General features: G+C 44.0%; 1 protein-coding gene and 1 long non-coding RNA gene across 3 annotated transcripts; one reads left to right on the top strand and one right to left on the bottom strand.

Moving 5' to 3' along the window:
• Positions 1-204: 204 nt before the first annotated feature.
• LOC121273729 lies at positions 205-5,947 on the top strand. 2 transcript variants are annotated; one of them, XR_005942064.1, is made up of 4 exons: positions 205-412; positions 1,265-2,441; positions 3,213-3,344; positions 4,680-5,947. It is a non-coding gene; the product is annotated as an uncharacterized LOC121273729 (long non-coding RNA). The 2 variants fall into 2 exon arrangements; XR_005942063.1 differs by having other exon boundaries at positions 4,060-5,947.
• Positions 5,948-13,427: 7,480 nt separating this feature from the next.
• LOC121273577 (gastrula zinc finger protein XlCGF7.1-like) lies at positions 13,428-17,229 on the bottom strand. The gene is made up of 3 exons (XM_041180741.1): positions 17,124-17,229; positions 15,208-16,243; positions 13,428-13,488 (listed from the first exon to the last, which is right to left on the bottom strand). Exons 2-3 carry the CDS (start codon positions 15,945-15,947, stop codon positions 13,428-13,430), a joined length of 801 nt encoding a protein of 266 aa, XP_041036675.1. The 5' UTR covers positions 15,948-16,243; positions 17,124-17,229.
• Between the last annotated feature and the right edge of the window lie 1,871 nt (positions 17,230-19,100).

Below are 19,100 nucleotides of genomic sequence, written 5' to 3'. Positions count from 1 at the left end.
TGCTAAGGGGGTGTCACAATCAAATCCAGTGACTACCCACACTTTCCATCCCAGTTCCAGGAGTTCGGAGAGGGGGGGCCGGATGAATAATGGCGGGTGTAGCTCCCAAAACCCCCTGCGCTGGGGAAACCGCTCTATGCGGGCGCCCTGGGACTGCGCATGTCCAAGGAAGAGGGGCAGTTACGCATGTGCAGAGAATGGCGTTTCCCATTCGCCAACCGCTCAGTTCGGCCTTGGGGGTCAAAGGTTCTCCCTGGCCCACGAAGGCTTTCGCTGCCCCATTGTCTTCATGCGAGAAATTGACCAATGGGAAAAGACTCTGATCCTCCAGCCAATCAATCAGAGCGCGGGCTTTGTGTGAATGAAGATTGAGCTTCACACAGACTGAAACTTCCTCCTGTGTCCAACATCTGTGAGTAAAACACTTTCTTTTCTCCCCCTTTCCATTTCTTTTCTCATTCTGGGGGCAAATTGTTGACTTGCAGGAACTGAAGGGAAATGAAGTGAATCCAGGGAGGGTGCAGACTCTGGAAAGGTTGGCCTAGGTCTCTCTCTCTCTTAAAGACATTGACATCCTTTGCTCCATCAGCTTGACACATTTATTTGTCTGGCTAAGAGGATGGTCTCTTTCCTAATGTTCACAATGAAAGGGGTGGTTCCCCCAGGAACTGATTGACATTTAAGGGAGCAGTAAATTAATTTAGGGCAGAGATATGTCTAGTGTTGTTGTATGGTGCACCGTAGATATATTATTTATGGTCATTTAAACTTAATGTATTCTGATTTCTAGTCTTGTAATATAGCACTACAGCTGCGTTATATATTTCCAGTCAGAGTCATCATGGCACAGAAGGTGTCCATTTGATAATTTGAGTCCATGCCGACTCTCTGTAGAACAATCCAGTCAGTCTCATTCCCCCTCTATATCCCCATTCCCCTGCAAGTTTATTTCCATCAAGTGCTGTTCCAATTTCATTTTGAAATCATTGATCGCCTCCACTTCCACCACCCTCGTAGGCAACGAGTTCCAGGTCATCACCATTCACTGCCAAAGTAAAGTTTCCCCCTCACACCCCATTGTACCTCTAATCATGTAATAGACTACTTTATATTACACACATTTTTAGTGCAGGACTATTGGGTGCATATTAGGTACGACAAAGTGAGAATGGAGAGCACACAATGTTCTACAGAAACTAAAATAGTCTGTTCTGCGTTTCTATCCTGTTGCAACAGTGATGATTTATCTAATCTCCTTTTACAGGTTATCAGAAGAAGAGGATTTGCAGACAGTAGACTCAAAACCAAACATCACTTCAAGATCTCAGAGTCATTTGATTCATGGAACCTGAATATTATCAGCCTTTGAATCTATAAGGAAAGATGTTTCTCTGTCCTACCTGCTTGTGAAGACTTTAAACATCTGCCTGACCAAGATAGCACGAAGACGCACACACCTGAGTGAGAGTGTTCCAGTGCACTGACTGCAGAAAGAGCTTTCACCAGTTACACAGTCTGGTAAAACATTGGACCATTCACAGCGGAGAGAGCATACTTATGTCCTGTGTGTGGAGGAAGATTCAACTGATTGTCGAACCTTGAAAGACATAACGACACCCGCACCATGGAGAAACCTTGGAAATATGGGTACTGTGGGAAGGGATTCAGATCCCCATCTGAATCTCATCGGCGCAGTCACACTGGGGAGAGGCCATTCACCTGCACTGTGTGTGGGAAAGGATTCGCTCATTCATCCAACCTGCGGACACACCAGCGAGTTCACACTGGGAAGAGGCCATTCACCTGCTCCAACTGTTGGAAGGGATTCAATTCGTTATCTCACCTGCTGACACACCAGCGAATTCACACCAGGGAGAGGCCATTCACCTGCTCTGAGTGCAGGAAGGTATTCAGTGATCCATCCAACCTACGAACACACCAGTGAGTTCACTCCGGAAAGAGGCCGTTCACTTGCCCTGAGTATGGAAAGAGAATCACTCAGTTATCCCACCTGCTGACACACCAACGAGTTCACACTGGGGAGAGACCATTTACCTGTTCTGAGCGTGGGAAGAATTCAGTAAATCATCCAACCTGCTGACGCACCAGCGAGTTCATACCGGGTAGAGACCATTTATCTGCGCTGAGTGTGGGAAGGTATTCACTCATCTATCCACGCTGCTGACTCACCAGCGAGTTCACCCTGGGGAGAAGCCGTTCACCTGCTCTGAATGTGGGAAGGGATTCAGTCAAATATCCAACCTGCGGACACACCTGCAAGTTCACACTGGGGAGAGACTGTTCACCTGTTCTGGGCGTGGGAGCGGATTCACTGTTTAATCTGCCCTGCTGAGGCAGCAGAGAGTTCAAACCGAGGAGAGACCGTTCACCTGTTCCGAGTGTGGGAGATTCACTCAGTCATCAAATCTGTTGAGACACCAGTGAGTTCACAAGTGATTCCAGGAGTTAGATTCTGCTGTTATTGCTGCTGTTAATCCCACCCAGGACTGAACCATGTTCATTCTGAAACTTGGTGAAGTGGGAGGATCAGAGGGTTCCTTTCTGCTGGTCTCACGACTTTGCTCCCAGTGGGCTGATGCTCTTTGAGCCTGGGAGTGCACATTTCCACTGAAATGATCCACAAAAGCTGATGAAGGACACTTATTTTATCCTGGATAGTAAATAGTGATTGCTCCTACCTTCATTGTCCCAATCCATAATTTGTTATCCCTTTCAGTTTAGTTTGATTCACTTTTCACCATGACTGGTGTCTTTAATTCTATCCTGACTGTTTTAAAGTCAGTTTCTCTCTGGAGTGTGTGTCAGTGCCCTGATCACATCAAAATGTTGTCTTGTTCCTCTGGCCACATTAACCATTCCATGTCATACTGTTTGTCAAGTCGCTGTGTATGTTTGGGACTCTTCCATGTATTTCACCATGAATTTCCTTCTATTAGCTGCTTAACATTTAACAAATCGCATCTGCATGTACACTGGTATCCCAATAGCATGACAGACATTTTTTGACTTTCTTGTTATCTTATCTAAATTTCATGGGGGCAGTGGGGGGGGGAGGGTGTGTGTGTGTGTGTGGGGGTGGGGGGGTCGGGGGTGTGTGGGTCTGCCTCAAGAGCTTTGCTGATCTCTTTGTCTGCAGTCCCAATATTTCGGGTAGTGGCCAAGATTTCAACTGTGGTTTTCTTTTAAAAAAGGGTTCAGAAGCAAATGATATAAACATTTCCGAGAGAAAGCTATCGACTTATTCATCTTGTCTACACTTCCCTGAATTTCACTAGAATCTACATGGATACCAGATTGATCTATTCCATTCAACTATACCCAAGGTGAGTTATTCCAATTCCTTCACTGCCCAGTGGAATTGTAAACATTCCCATTTTATTCCAGGCCTGAACATATCTTGTTTCTTTGTTCTGGCTGGGACTGTTCTCCTTGGAGCAAAGGAGGTTGAGGGGAGATTTGATAGAGGTGTACAAGATTATGACAGGTTTACATCAGCTGGGCAAAGAAAAGCTGTTCCCGCCAAGGACGAGGGAACACAGGTTGAAGGTTTTAAGTGAGAGATGTGGGGGGATGTGAGGAAGAGGTTTTTTTTACACAGCAAGTGAGAATGACCTGGAACTCGCTGCCTATGAGGTAGTGCAATCAGAGATGATGAACGATTTCAAATGAAAATTGGATGGTCACTTGAAGGCAATAAACTTGCAGGGATACAGGGATATAGAGGAGGAATGGGACTGACTGGGTCGCTCTACAGAGAGTCAGCATGGACTTGAGGTACCAAATGGACCTTTTTTAAAGGTAACTTTGTTACATTTAACCCATGTTGGTGCAGCTGTTCAACAAAACTAAAAACTTCTTAAACAAATATTTGTGACTCTTGACCGAAAAGTGTTCCTCATTTCCCAATGACAAATTGAGTCAATCAGCTTGGAGTCCCTTCTAACTGTGAACTATAACTTGTATCTAAAGAGGGTGTCCTGGAACACCTGGTGCTCTGACCCCTTCCTGACCTTAACATCAGTTTTTTTTTCCTTAAAGCTACATTACAGTATCTGGAACTTAAGAAGACAGGGAATTGAAGACTTCATCGTTAAGCTTACATACAGTACAATTTGGTAATATAAGCCTTATTAATTACATAAATGTGTCATCGAGATGAAGTCTAACAGTTAACACTGAGAAAGAGGCTGACTCCAGTTATTTTGCAGGGAATCCCCATTCTTTTTAGCGACTACAACGTACTGACATCACCAAACCAGGACAAGTAGAACTTTCATACCCCTTAACCTTGTGTCGATCCTCAGTACAAGGTGAATCTGGGTAACATTTTCACCAATCTAATCCACATACTGATGAGGTGCAGCCACTGCCTAACACAGCACAGTTGAATGAGTCTGTGACTAACACACTCATCACTGGACCAAATCTCCTTGTGACTAGTACAATTCCTTCAGAGTGATCATCATCATCATCTTCAGCCTCAGAATTCTCTGTATCATGTGTCACTTCAAAGACCCTGATTTTCCGCTTTGGGCAGTTCATCACATAATGATATTTTGAGTCAGGCCTGAAACACCTGTTAATTGTTCCTTGGTCATTCCTGGGGTTCATTCACCTATTAATGCTGTTCCAATCCTGTCTTTTGTTGTGATATCCAGATCTGCTAAAGATGCTTTCACCCTCATTTGAAACCTGTCAAAGTCCAACTGTGCTTCATAGGCATCCACTAGATCATCTTTCTTGTAAATCTCATCAATGAAGCCGAATAGAAGATCCAAACCTTCATCAGTATCCAACTGACAGGCATCTGGCTCACTAAATACTTTGCTTCTGAATTTACTTTTGTTGGGAAGTGACAATGCCAAGACCAGACCTTCTTTCCTCCTTGGTAGGGACATAACCCGTGTCCACATATCCACTTCATTCTTCCACTGGTCGTGTGGCTCAGACTCCGAGAACATCGGCGGGTAATCAGACCCTGACAATTTCCACTTGCTTTCAGCCATTTCTCACAAAAGCTACTCAGGTTGTAAGTTTCTGTGTGAAGTTTTAATTTCCTTTAGTTTCCAACCTTCACCATTAAACATACATTCTCTGTTACCATGTTATAATCCTAACAGCCTGATGGTGAAGGAAGAAACCAGAGCCAATCTTTATTTGGTATAGATTTATCCACTGAGTGAAACATTACGGGTATATACCTCCTGACTCCACTCCACTCTATGTTAGTAAAGGTCTCTTTATATGTGCTCAAGTAACTATCCAATCCATGATTTCCACCTGTATATACTTAACCTCAATTGACATAATTGACAATCACAGTCAGAGCATCTAAAACGTCTCTAATCAATGTGACTGTCATGGTGTGTCAGCAGCTCGGATGAACAAGTGAATCTCTTCCCACACTCAGAGCGTGCCAACAGCCTCTCCCCGGTGTGAACCCGCTGGTATCTCAGCAGGGTGGATGGATCACTGAATACCTTCCCACACTCAGAACAGGTGAATGGCTTCTTCCCGGTGTGAACTCGCTGGTGTGTCTGCAGGGTGGATGACTGAGGGAATCCCTTCCCAAACACGTAACAGATGAACGGCCTCTCCCCAGTATGAACTCGCTGGTGTGTGTGCAGGTCGTAAGACCGAGTGAATCTCTTCCCACATTCAGAACAGACGAGCCAGTCCCCGGTGTGAACTTGCTGGTGTGACAGCAGGTAGAATGACCGAGTGAATCCCTTCCCACACTCACTGCAGGTGAACAGCCTCTCCCCACTGTGACCTCGCTTGTGCATCAGCAGGGGGGATGAGTCACTGAATCCCTTCCCACACTCCGAGCAGGTGAACGGCCTCTCCCCAGTGTGAACTCGCTGGTGTGATTGCAGGCTGGATAACTGACTAAATCCCTTCCCACACTCAGGGCAGGTGAATGGTGTCTCCCCAGTATGAACTCGCTGGTGTCTCTGCAGGTGAGATGACTGAGTGAATCCCTTCCCACATTCAGAGCAGGTGAATGGCTTCTCCCCGGTGTGACTGCGCCAATGAGTTTGCAACGCAGATGGGGATCTGAATCCCTTCCCACAGTCCCCACATTTCCACAGTTTCTCCATGATGCGCGTGCCCTTGTGTCTCTCCAGGTTCTATGATCAGTTGAAGCCTTGTACTTACACAGAACACGTGTGCGGTCTCTCGCTGCTGTGAATGGTGATGTTTTTCTCAAGCTCTGAAATTGGTTAAAGCTTTTTCCACAGTCGGTGCACTGGAACACTCTCAATCAGGTGTGTGTGTCTCATGCTTTTGCAGTCACGCTGATGTTTAAAATCTTTTGAAGCAGACAGAACAGACAAACGTTTCTCCTTCTAGATTCAAAGGCTGATCATATTCAGGTCCCGATGAGTCGAGTGAGTCTGTCAGATCTTGACGTGATGTTTAGTTTGAGATTTTTGTCAGCAAATCCTCCCCTTCTAATATTCTGCTAAAGGAGTTTACAAACATTATTGTCAGTACAGGATAGAAATTCAGAACAGATAATTCTAATTGCTATGGAACATTCTTTCCTCTCTCATTCCCCAAAAGCAGGTAATCTCCATCCCACACACTCGCTCTATTCTCACTCTGCTGCACCTAAGATACACCCAACATTACTGAACCAAAAATGTGTGTAACACACACAGGACTCTATTACATGATTAGAGATACATGGTGCTGTGGGGAAGAACTTTATTTCAACAGCCAGTGGTGATGACCTGGAAGCCACTGCCTATGAGCGTGGTGGTTCTAGAGATGATCAATAATTTCAAAATGAAATTGAATTGGCACTTGAAGGAAATGAACATGCAGGGGAACGGGGATGAAGAAGGGGGAATGGGATTGACTGGATCGCTCTACAAAGAGTTGGTATGGACTCGAGTTGTCAAATGGACTCCTTCTGTGTCTTAGGTGCAGCAGAATGAGAATTGAGCGAGTGTGTGGAATGGAGTTTACCTGCTTTTGGGGAATGAAAGAGGAAAGAATGTTCCATAGAAATTAGAATATATTAAGTAGCTACAGTACTGTCCTCCAAGACTAGAAGGATAACAAATGAACTTTATTACAAAACTATTAATAATATATCTAAAGTGTCCCCCATTACAAAAGTATAATAATTTTCACAATATTATTCTGGTTTATTGTCAAGTAGGTTTATGGGTATAAGTCTGGGTGCAAGCTTGAAATTATCAAAAGTTAGTTGTAGAAATGTACTTGAAATGCTAATGAGTAAACATCTATAGGGTCTTAGCACATAAGGTATGAAGGGAATTTGCATTTATATATAAGTGACGGGGTTGTTTGGATTTCAACGGCTGTTAGTTTTTTTGCAACTAGCCAGATAAGCAAGGCTAAGCAGCGTGTTCATTTTTCCCAAAGGTTACTGACAATATTGGCAACATGAAAGATTGTTTTAGTATGGGAAAGGTAAAGTTCCAAAGACCTATGGAACAATGGAATTTACATATTAAAGAGACAAACATATATGAAGGAGAATAAAAGGCTATGTTGGTGGACCATGTAAGATCTAGCAGGAGTGTGTGAAACAGCCTTCAGGAAGCCTCCATCCATTTGTGCATAAGTCAACTGTGTCCTGTAACTAAAGTTGGAGACAAGCTTTTGGAATTCCACTGTCAAGTGTGTACAGTGGTAACTTGCTGACTTGTTTTTTAAATTTAAAATCTATTTTGGATTGTTGCCTTAAAGGGGACTGACAATAATGTTTGTAAACTCCTTTAGCAGAATATTAGAAGGGGAGGATTTGCTGACAAAAATCTCAAACTAAACATCACGTCAAGATCTGACGTCAAGATTTAGAGTCAGCTTAATTAGGAATTTTATGATATGTTAAAGTATTAAGTAATTGTAGTCATATGTATTTGCTTGAAATATTTTATTTTGTTAATAAATATTTTAATTTCATGTTTAAAATCTCTAAAGGTCTTAGTGGACTCCTTGTTTCTGAATTCAGTGCACACAGCTTCTCGTAATAAATACAAATTTCAAAAATATTGTGGTAGCATGGCCAAGGTTCCCTTGTGGATTTGGTCCACCTGGCACACGTCATCTCCCACATCATAACACCTCAGTCACAACATTAGACATATCTTTGTCCTCTCAGACTGTATTGTCCAGGGGGGCAATTTGTAGCCAAATTTGTCAATGATACAACGATAGATAGGAAAGCAAGTTGTGAGGAGGATACAAAGAGTCCACAAAGGGATAGCAATAGGTTTAGGAGGGAGAAAAATATTGGCAGATGGAATATAATGTGTGAAAATGTGAGATTGTCCACTTTGGCAGGAAGAATAGAAAAATGGAGCATTATTTAAATGGAGGGAGACTGCAGAATGCTGCAGTACAAGTAACGAGAAAGGCAATTGGAATGTCGGCCTTTATTGCAAGGAGGATGGAGTATAAAAGTAGGGAAGTCTTACTGCAGCTGCACAGGATATCACTGCACAGTGAGACCACACCTAGAGTACTGTGTACAGTTCTGGCCTCCTTCTTTAAGGGGGGACATACTTCCATTGGAAGCAGTTCAGAGAAGGTTTACTAGACTGACTGGCGTACTCTATAGAGAGTCGGCATGGTCTCAAGTTTCCAAATGGACTCAATCAGTGCCGTAACGACTCTATAACTGGAAATATATAACGTAGTTAAATTGCTATATTATAAGACTAGAAATAATAATAAATGTATTTAATTCTAGAACCGTCAATAATATATAGTACCATAAAACAACACTAGACATATCTCTGTCCCATATTAATTTACTGTCCCCTTAAATGTCAGCCATCTTCTGGGGAAACCACCCCTTTAATTGTGAACTTTAGGAAAGAGACCATCCTTTTAGCCAGACAAATAAATGTGTCAAGCTGAGGGAGCAAAGGATGTCAATGTCTTTCAGGGAGAGAGAAAGAGAACTGCGCCAACCTTTCCAGAGTCTGCACCCTCCCTGGATTCACTTCCTTTCCCTTCAGTTCCTGCAAGTCAACAATTTCCCCCTAGAATGAGAAAAGAAATGGAAAGGGGGAGAAAGGAAAGTATTTTACTCACAGATCAAAAACAGAATTACCTGGAAAAACTCAGCAGGTCTGGCAGCATCGGTGGAGAAGAAAAGAGTTGACGTTTCGAGTCCTCATGACCCTTCGACAGAACTTGAGTTCGAGTCCAAGAAAGAGTTGAAATATAAGCTGGTTCTGTCGAAGGGTCATGAGGACTCGAAACGTCAACTCTTTTCTTCTCTGCCGATGCTGCCAGACCTGCTGAGTTTTTCCAGGTAATTCTGTTTTTGTTTTACTCATCCGGAGCCCAGTCTCCAAACTCCTGGGAATGGGATGGAAAGTGGGGGTGGGAGGCGCAGTGATCCCGCCCTGACACAAAGTACATGTGGGTAGTCACTGGATATGATCGTGACTCCCCCTTAGCAAAACAGTTTGTTAACTTCAGGTGTAAAGATTTAGACGCCTGGGTGACATATTGGGGAGAGCAATAGGTGAGTGTGAAACTGAACCCGAAAGTCAGCACCTTCAGGGGAGGAGAATTGGGGGAAAGCAGGAGGAGGATAGTAGGACGAATTAGTATTTCAATCAATAGAGAGGAAGGAGTGTGTTGGGCAGAGATTCATAGTTTGAATGGGAGAAGGGTGTTTGTTGATAACCAGGATTGTCAGTTCTGAATTTCGATCCTGTTGTTAGAGTGATTTTTTTGGAAACTCCCCTTACAGTGTATTGGAGAGGGAGGATTACAAGATCGGAAACTCAAAACAGATAATACATCAAAATCTGACAGTCACTTGATTCATCAGTTTCTTAATATCATTGGTTTTTGAACCTAAAAAGAGAAATAGTTCACTCTTCTGGCTGTTGGAAAAGATATCAATGATCCATGGTTGGTGTCTTATCAAGGCTTAAACTGATCATCCAATTGGACAGACTCAAGGACACATTTGTTACAGAGAAACCATGGAAATATTGGGATAGTGCAAAGAGATTCTGATCCCCATCTGAGTTGGATACGTGTTCATACTGAGGAACAGCCATTCACCTGCTCCAGGTGGGAAGCGGTTTACAGGTTCTATCAGCTGACTCACCCATCAGCGACTTCACACTGAGGAGAGGCCATTCATTTGCTCACTGTGTGGAAAGGGTTTCATTCAGTTAGCTCACCTGCTGACAGAACAGCACAGTCACACAAGAGAGTGTCTGTTCACCTGCTCCGAATGTGGGAAGAGATTCACTTGATCATCCAATCATGAACCATATTCATTCCGACAGTAGGCCAGTTGGTCTATGTCAGCGTTTATGCTCCACATGAACTTCTTCCAGTTCTCCTTCATTCACCCCTGTCAGCAGAACCTTCTATCCCTTTTTCCCTCAAGTATTCACCTCGTCCCTCTTCAATGGACCTATCTTATTTACCATAATCACTCCCAGTGGTAGCGAGTTCCACATTCTCACCACTCTCAAAGCAAAGAAAGTTTCCTTCTGAATTCTCTATTGAATTTATCAGTGAGAATATCAGAATCAGAGAATTGTTTCATTGCTGGAAGAGGCCATTTGGCCCACCATGTCTGTACCTGCTGTTTGAAAGGACATTATGATAATGGCGCAGTGGTAATATCGCTGGACTAGTAATCGCTGGACCTATGCTAATTTTCTGGGGACAGGGGTTTAAATCCCATCACAGCAGCTGGTGGGATTTGAATTCAGATAATAAATCTGGAATATAAAACTAGACTTAATAATAGTGACCATGAAACTATCATTGATTGTTACAAAAACCCATCTGGTTCACTGATGTTCTTCAGCGAAGGAAATCTGCTATCCTTACCTGGTCTGGCCTGTGATCCTAGACCAACACCAATGTGGTTGATTCTGAAATGACCGAGCAAAGCAATTAAGGGTGGGCAATAAATGCTGGGCTTGCCAGTGTCGCTCAAATACTGTGAAAATTTTTTTAAAAAGCTTAGTGCCTTTTCCCGGTACTCCTGTTTCTGTTCAAATAAACATCGAATGCCCTCTTGAATGTCTCGATTGAACCTGCCTCCACCACACTTCCAGACAGTGCATTACAGACCCATACCACTCGTTGTGTGAAAAAGCTTTTTTCTCACGTCACATTTGCTTCTTTTGCAAATTACTTTCAATCTGTGCCCTCTTGTTCTCAATCCTTTTATGAGCAGGGACGGTTTCTCCCTATCTACTCTGTCCAGAACCCTCATGACACCCTTCATTAACACCTCAATCAAATCTCTTAGCCTTCTCTGCTCCAAGGATAACAGTCCCAACTTCACCAATCTATCTTCATAGATGAAGTTTCTCATCCCCGGAACCATCCTTGTAAACATCTTCTGTACTCTCTCCAATGTGTTCACATCTTTCCAAAAGTGTGGTGCACAGATCTGTACACAATACAGTGACAGCCTGATCTTTATGGCCCCCAGTTCCGGTCTCCCCAAACAACTGAAAACATTTTCCTGATATCAACCCCGTCACATCCCTTCACAATCTTAAAGACCTCTATCAGGACACACCCTCCTCCTTGGTTGGAGGCCCATTTCCCAGTCAGTCTTCCAGCAGCTTCCTGTCTCTCTGTTAGTGTGACGCCCATGGCAGTTTCCCAACTGGGGTGCAGGGTCCATTATTCTCAGTTAAATTCAGCCCTCAGCTCCATTGTCTGGCTGTCATTGACACCAGTAATAGAGAGACAGGAAGGTGTCCAAAGTTCAGTTGGGAAGTTGAAACTTGTGACTTTAAATGAACACTTCAACATTTGTCTATTAAATAGCTGCTTTTTATTCGGGGTTTTTATTATTAGCTTAGGCACTAAAGGCAATGGGTGGGGGATTTTAAAGAGTTGCTTTCCCTTTCTAACTTTGTATTGTCTATAGTGTTAACTGTGGGTCAGTGGCTCACACTCTCACCTCTGGGTTAGAAGGTTGTTGGTTCAAGTCCCAGTCCAGAGACCTGAGGACAAAAGTTGTATCCAACATTCCAAGTGCCAGCACTGAGGGAGTGCTGCACTGTAAGAGCAGCTGTACTTTGGATGAGATGCTAACCCAAGGGCCCTGTCTGCTGCTTCAGGTGGACTTAGAACTTCCCGGGGCCACTATTTCGAAGTTCAGCAGGGGAGTTATCCCCAGTGTGCTGGCCGATTTTTATCAATTAACATCACTAAGAATAGATTTTCTGGTCAATGTCACATTGCTGTTTGTGGGATCTTGCTGTGTGTAAATCTGCCACGTTTCCCACATTACAACAGTGACTGCACTTTGAAATTACTTCATTGGCTGTAAAGCACTTTGGGACATCGTGTGGTTGTGAAAGCCACTATATAAATGCAATTATTAAAATTTAAGATTGATATTATCTGATCTCGTTCTCTGTTACATAATTAATTTCAGTCACTCCAACTTGCCATTTAATGAATTAACGTCGATTTAGACAAGACTTTAACCAATTAAGGCAAAGGCAGAATTGTCTGGATAGTAAATTTAAAAAGAAGTTTATTAAAAGAAAAAGGCTTACTTCACAACTTTAAGACATTGATTTTTACAACTTCATGTGGGTGATCAGTCCGTAGAAGCATAACCCTCTCTGGCTCCTTCTTTGACAGTAATTTCCTTGGAACTTGGCCTCGGGAGTCTTCAGTACTTGGCTAGCAAGGAAGACCTTCAGAACCTCTACTTTTATCCCCAAACTGACCATTACCTCACGTCAGAGTTGGGCCTATTATAACATGACAATTGGTCAGTCTAGTTACTAGATTTAATTGGTTCCTCAATTACTTACACCACCTTCTCTCATTATCTTAGACAAGAATACAACAGAACTGTTTCATACTATGCCTTTACCTTATTGTATACCATCCCTTATTCATAGAGATTCAAACTTTGAGGCTAATCAGAACTTGAAGGTCTCTCTTGCCACTACATTTATCTTCCATTACACATTTTTTACATACACAGCAATTAAGCTTTTACATTCTTACAGCAAATAAAACTCTGTCTTTATTATAACTACTGATTCATTATTGATTCATTAATTGTAACTCAATTAAGGGTCACGACTTATTCAATCATCTGTTCCTGGTTGGTAGTTATTTAAAACAGTAATTGCAGAAGAGACATGTCGAAGCTTTTCATCTTGCACAAGAATGCCAAGTGCAAAGGGAACAACAATTAATACTTCATGAGAAGAAAGTGCTGATTGGTTGGCGAAATGGACTTTGATTGGTAGAGGCATCGACAGGGAGAATGCACCATTGAATTGATGACTGATAGTCAACTGCCAAGGGTTGTTTAAATTCAAATCAGGCAGGTTGACTCTGATTGGTCAAGGCATTGCCATGGCAAATGAACCAGAGTATGGCTGTTGCCTATTTTATTCAGTTGAAACAGGTGAATCTGTGTACATGTTCTTCCTGTCTGCAAATAAGAGGGCTCTGCATATTAATATACATAGTTTTTAGAACACATAAGTGCACTACACTGCAAGCTCGACTGATAATCCTAAATTAGTTGTCAGCATTGTTTAGCAAATGTTGTCCAATCACAGAATCACATCTAATGTTACGTACTGTGCTTTGTGTTTTACAGAACTCAGTATCAACTAATCAAGGTTGATTACTTAATAATTAGATGTTTCATAACTGGCTTTTAATCCAAGATCAATATATAGTTAAGGAAGAAAAGTTGCAGACTGTGAAACAGCTGCAAGAAGCCATATGTTAAATTAAGATGGCTTCCTTGACCTTGTTACTCATAACAGTGAATACAATGTGAAAGTGATTAAGTTTTAAAACAAAATTTGACTTTGCAGGCCTACCTACAGTTTCTTACATTACAGCAGTGACTCCAGTTCAAAGGCACTGCATCAGCTTTAAAATGCTTCAGGGGTCTTGTGCTAGCGATAGGTGCTATATAAGTGCAATTTTTTCCAGTTGTCCACAAATATGATACGTGACACTCGGTCCCCTCATCAAAATCATAAAATTAAGACCCTGTAATTACTAATGGAATTAACATGCCTTTGACACGTTCTTGTATACTCTGTGAAAATCCACACACACTATATCCTGAATGATTTGTTTGAAAACACAGCAAATTGTCGTAATTTGGAATGCACTGCCTGAAAACAATGTGAGAAGCAGTTTTGACTGTATCTTTCAAAAGGGAACTGGACAGAATCTTGAAAGGAAAAGAAAATTGCAAGGCAATGGGATTAATTGGGTATTTATTTCAAAGGGGCAGGACTGGCAGAATAGCCTCCTTCTGTGTCTATGAGATGTGTGTACATTTCACACGGGTGGTAATGACCTGGAACCCACTTCCTATGAGGGTGGCAGAAGCAGGGATGAGGGAATGGTTTCTAAAGGAAGCTGGATGACCACTTCAGGGAGATAGACCTACAGAGTTACGGGGATCCAGCAGAGCAATGAGACTGACTGGTTTGCTCTACAGGGAGCCTTCTACAGTCAGGAACGTGATGGTCCCGTGTCCAACCTAATGACTCTATGATCTAAAGAGAGAAATTTCAGCGGCTCCAGTCTCTCCAATTAACTGAAGTCCATCATCCATGGTTCCATTTTCATAAATCCTCTCTCCAGCCCTGAGACTCAATGGAACAGAGACAAATGTATTTATTTTAGATCTACCTGCAATGGTAGGAAAAACACTATTTACTCTCCAAGATAAAATAAATATCCTTCATCAGTTTTTGTGGATCATTTCAGTGGAAATGTGCACTCCCAGGTTCAAAGAGCATCAGCCACTGGAAGCAAAGTCGTGAGACCGGCCAGTCCAGCAGAAAGAAACCCTCCAACCTTCCCACTTCACCAACTGTCAGAATGAACATGGTTCAGTCCTGGATGTGATTAACAGCAGCAATAACAGCAGAATCCAACCCCTGGAATCACTTGTGAACACACTGGTGTCTCAGCAGGCTGGATGACTGAGTGAATCACTTCCCTCACTCAAAGCAGGTGAACAGCCTCTCCCTGGTGTGAACTCGCTGGTGTGTCAGCAGGTTCGATGAATCACAGAATCCCTTCCCACACTCAGAGCAAGTGAATGGCTTCTCCCCACTGTGAGCTCGCTGGTGTCTCAGCAGGCTGGATAAATAAGCAAATCCCTTCCCACACACGGAGCAGGTGAATGGTCTCTCCCCAGTGTGAACTCGCTGGTGTCTCAGCAGGGTGGATGAATCCTTGAATCCCTTCCCACAACCAGAGCAGGTGAACGGCCTCTCCCCAGTGTGAACTCGCTGGTGCATCTGCAATTTGGACAACTGAATGAATCCTTTCCCACACTCAGAGCAGGTGAATGGCCTCTCACTGGTGTGGACCCACTGGTGTTCCCACAGGTTGGATGATCTTCTAAATCTCTTTGTGCAGTGAGGGCAGCTGAATGGTCTCTCCTCAGTGTGAATGCGCTGGTGAAACATCAGTTCCTGAGAACTTTTGAAGCCACTCCCACAGTCAGGGCATTTAAAGGGTCTCTCATTGGTATGAGTGATATGGTGCCTCAGCAAGCTGGATGACTCAGTGAACCGTTTCCCACACACGCAGCAGGTGAACAGACTCTCCCTGGTGTTAAGTCGCTGGTGTCTCCGCAGGTGGGATGACCGAGAGAATCCCTTCCCACACTCGGAACAAGTGAACGGTCTCTCCCTGGTGTGAACTCGCTGGTGTGTCTGCAAGTGGGATGACTGAGTGAATCCCTTCCCACACACAGGGCAGGTGAACGGCCGCTCCCCAGTGTGACTGCGTTGATGAATTTCCAGCTTTGATGGGGTTATGAATCCTTTCCCACAGTCTCCACATCTCCACTGTTTCTCCATGTTGCAGGTGTCCTTGGGTCTCTTCAGATTCATGACCAACTGAGCGGTCCACACACAGAGCATGTGTACAGCCCCTCCTGCTGCAGTAAATGGGGATGCTTTTTCAGGCTGCGTATCTGGTTAAATCTCCTTCCAAAGTCAGTACACTGGAACACTCTCATTCGGGTGTGTGTGTCTCGGTGCTTTTTCAATAACACTGATTTTTAAACCTTCTGAAGCAGACAGAACAAACAAACATTTCTCCTTCTAGCTTCAAAGGCCATTGATATTCAGCTCCCAATGAATTGACCGACTTGGTCAGATCTTGACGTGATGTTTGGTTTAAGATTTCTGTCTGCAAATCTTTCCCTTCTAATATCCTATAAAAGAAGTTTACAAAAGTCATCATTGTCAATACAGGATAGAAATTCAGAACAGACAATTCTAGTTTCTATGGAACATTCTTTCCTCTCTCATTGACCAAAAGCTGTAAATCTCTGCCCCAGACACTCTCCCTAAATTCTCACTCCGCTGTACCTAATATGCACCCTCCTAATTCTCCTGAAGGTGCTGATTCATGCTGATCAACAGATCCACACATTGTGGTTCTTGTGCAGGATACAGAGTCCTGAAAATCTTCGTGGAGGCCGCTAGACCGAGAACTTATTGACTGGTGGAAGTGGAGACAATCAGCGGTTTCAAAAGGAATTCGAAGGAATTAAACCTGCAGGGGAACAGGGATATAGATAGGGAACAGGACGGACTGGATTGCTCTACAGAGAATAGACAAGGACTTGAATTGCCGAATGGTTTCCTTCAGTGCTGTAATGACTCTATGACTGGAAATATGTAACATAGCTGCAGTACTATATTACAGGGCTAGAAATAATAATAAATATATTTTATAAGAGAAGCAGAAAGAGAACATTTAATATGTACCATAAAACAACACTAGACAAATCTCTGCCCTGTATTATTTTACTGTCCCCTTAAATGTCAGCCGTCTCCAGGGGAAACAACCCCTTTAATTGTGAACATGAGGAAAGAGACCATCCTTTTAGCCAGACAAATAAATGTGTCAAGCGGAGGAAGCAAAGGATGTCAATGTCTTTAAGAAAGAGAGAGAGAGAGACCTGGGCCAACCTTTCCAGAGTCTGCACCCTCCCTGGATTCACTCCCTTTCCCTTCAGTTCCTGCAAGTCAACAATCTGCCCCAGAATGAGAAAAGAAATGGAAAGGGGGGAACATTGATTTCCTCACAGATGTTGCCCAGAGGTGGAAGTTTTAGTCTGAAGCTAATTGTCCAACTTCCGCATTGTGACGCCGGAATCAGCCAATAGGAATCACTCTGCTCCGCGGTGATGTCGTCGGGTTCCAATCCGCAGGCCAGGCGCGCAGACACGGGAGCCCCACCCCGACCCATTGTTCCCCCTCCCCCTCCACCTCCTCCAGCCAAGGTTTCCAAGCAACAGGCTGACGGCTTCAGCCAGAGCGAGAAGCCGCACGGAGAATTCGGGAGAGAGGAAGCTGCGCATGTGCGGGGAGAGCCCGCCCCCTTCCCATCATGCTGAGGGGTTGACCAATGTAAAGAGTTGGAGATAAAAACAAAAAAACTGCGGATGCTGGAAATCCAAAACAAAAACAGAAATACCTGGAAAAACTCAGCAGGTCTGGCAGCATCGGCGGAGAAGAAAAGAGTTGACGTTTCGAGTCCTCATGACCCTTCGACAGAACTTGAGTTCGAGTCCAGGAAAGAGCTGAAATATAAGCTGGTTTAAGGTGTGTGTGTGGGGGGCGGAGAGATAGAGAGACAGAGAGGTGGAGGGGGTTGGTGTGGTTGTAGCGACAAACAAGCAGTGATAGAAGCAGAATATCAAAAGATGTCAACAACAATAGTACAATAGAACACATAGGTGTTAAAGATAAAGTTGGTGATATTATCTAAACGAATGTGCTAATTAAGAATGGATGGTAGGGCACTCAAGGTATAGCTCTAGTGGGTTTTTTTTATTTTATATAATGGAAATAGGTGGGAAAAGGAAAATCTTTATAATTTATTGGGAAAAAAAAAGAGAAGGGGGAAACAGAAAGGGGGTGAGGATGGGGGAGGGGACTCACGACCTAAAGTTGTTGAATTCAATATTCAGTCCGGAAGGCTGTAAAGTCCCTAGTCGGAAGATGAGGTGTTGTTCCTCCAGTTTGCGTTGGGCTTCACTGGAACAATGCAGCAAGCCAAGGACAGACATGTGGGCAAGAGAGCAGGGTGGAGTGTTAAAATGGCAAGCGACAGGGAGGTTTGGGTCATTCTTGCGGACAGACCGCAGGTGTTCTGCAAAGCGGTCGCCCAGTTTACGTTTGGTCTCTCCAATGTAGAGGAGACCACATTGGGAGCAACGAATGCAGTAGACTAAGTTGGGGGAAATGCAAGTGAAATGCTGCTTCACTTGAAAGGAGTGTTTGGGTCCTTGGACGGTGAGGAGAGAGGAAGTGAAGGGGCAGGTGTTGCATCTTTTGCGTGGGCAAGGGGTTGTGCCATAGGAGGGGGTTGAGGAGTAGGGGGTGATGGAGGAGTGGACCAGGGTGTCCCGGAGGGAGCGATCCCTACGGAATGCCGATAAGGGGGGTGAAGGGAAGATGTGTTTGGTAGTGGCATCATGCTGGAGTTGGCGGAAATGGCGGAGGATGATCCTTTGAATGCGGAGGCTGGTGGGGTGATAAGTGAGGACAAGGGGGACCCTATCATGTTTCTGGGAGGGAGGAGAAGGAGTGAGGGCGGATGCGCGGGAGATGGGCCGGACACGGTTGAGGGCCCTGTCAACGACCGTGGGTGGAAAACCTCGGTTAAGGAAGAAGGAGGACATGTCAGAGGAACTGTTTTTGAATGTAGCATCATCGGAACAGATGCGACGGAGGCGAAGGAACTGAGAGAATGGGATGGAGTCCTTACAGGAAGTGGGGTGTGAGGAGCTGTAGTCGAGATAGCTGTGGGTGTCGGTGGGTTTGTAATGGATATTGGTGGACAGTCTATCACCAGAGATTGAGACAGAGAGGTCAAGGAAGGGAAGGGAAGTGTCAGAGATGGACCACGTGAAAATGATGGAGGGGTGGAGATTGGAAGCAAAATTAATAAATTTTTCCAAGTCCTGACGAGAGCATGAAGCAGCACCGAAATAATCATCGATGTACCGGAGAAAGAGTTGTGGAAGGGGGCCGGAGTAGGACTGCAACAAGGAATGT

Source organism: Carcharodon carcharias, assembly GCF_017639515.1.
Source record: "Carcharodon carcharias isolate sCarCar2 chromosome 27 unlocalized genomic scaffold, sCarCar2.pri SUPER_27_unloc_1, whole genome shotgun sequence".
NCBI lineage: Eukaryota > Metazoa > Chordata > Chondrichthyes > Lamniformes > Lamnidae > Carcharodon > Carcharodon carcharias.
This window is presented reverse-complemented; position numbering and strand designations above follow the sequence as displayed.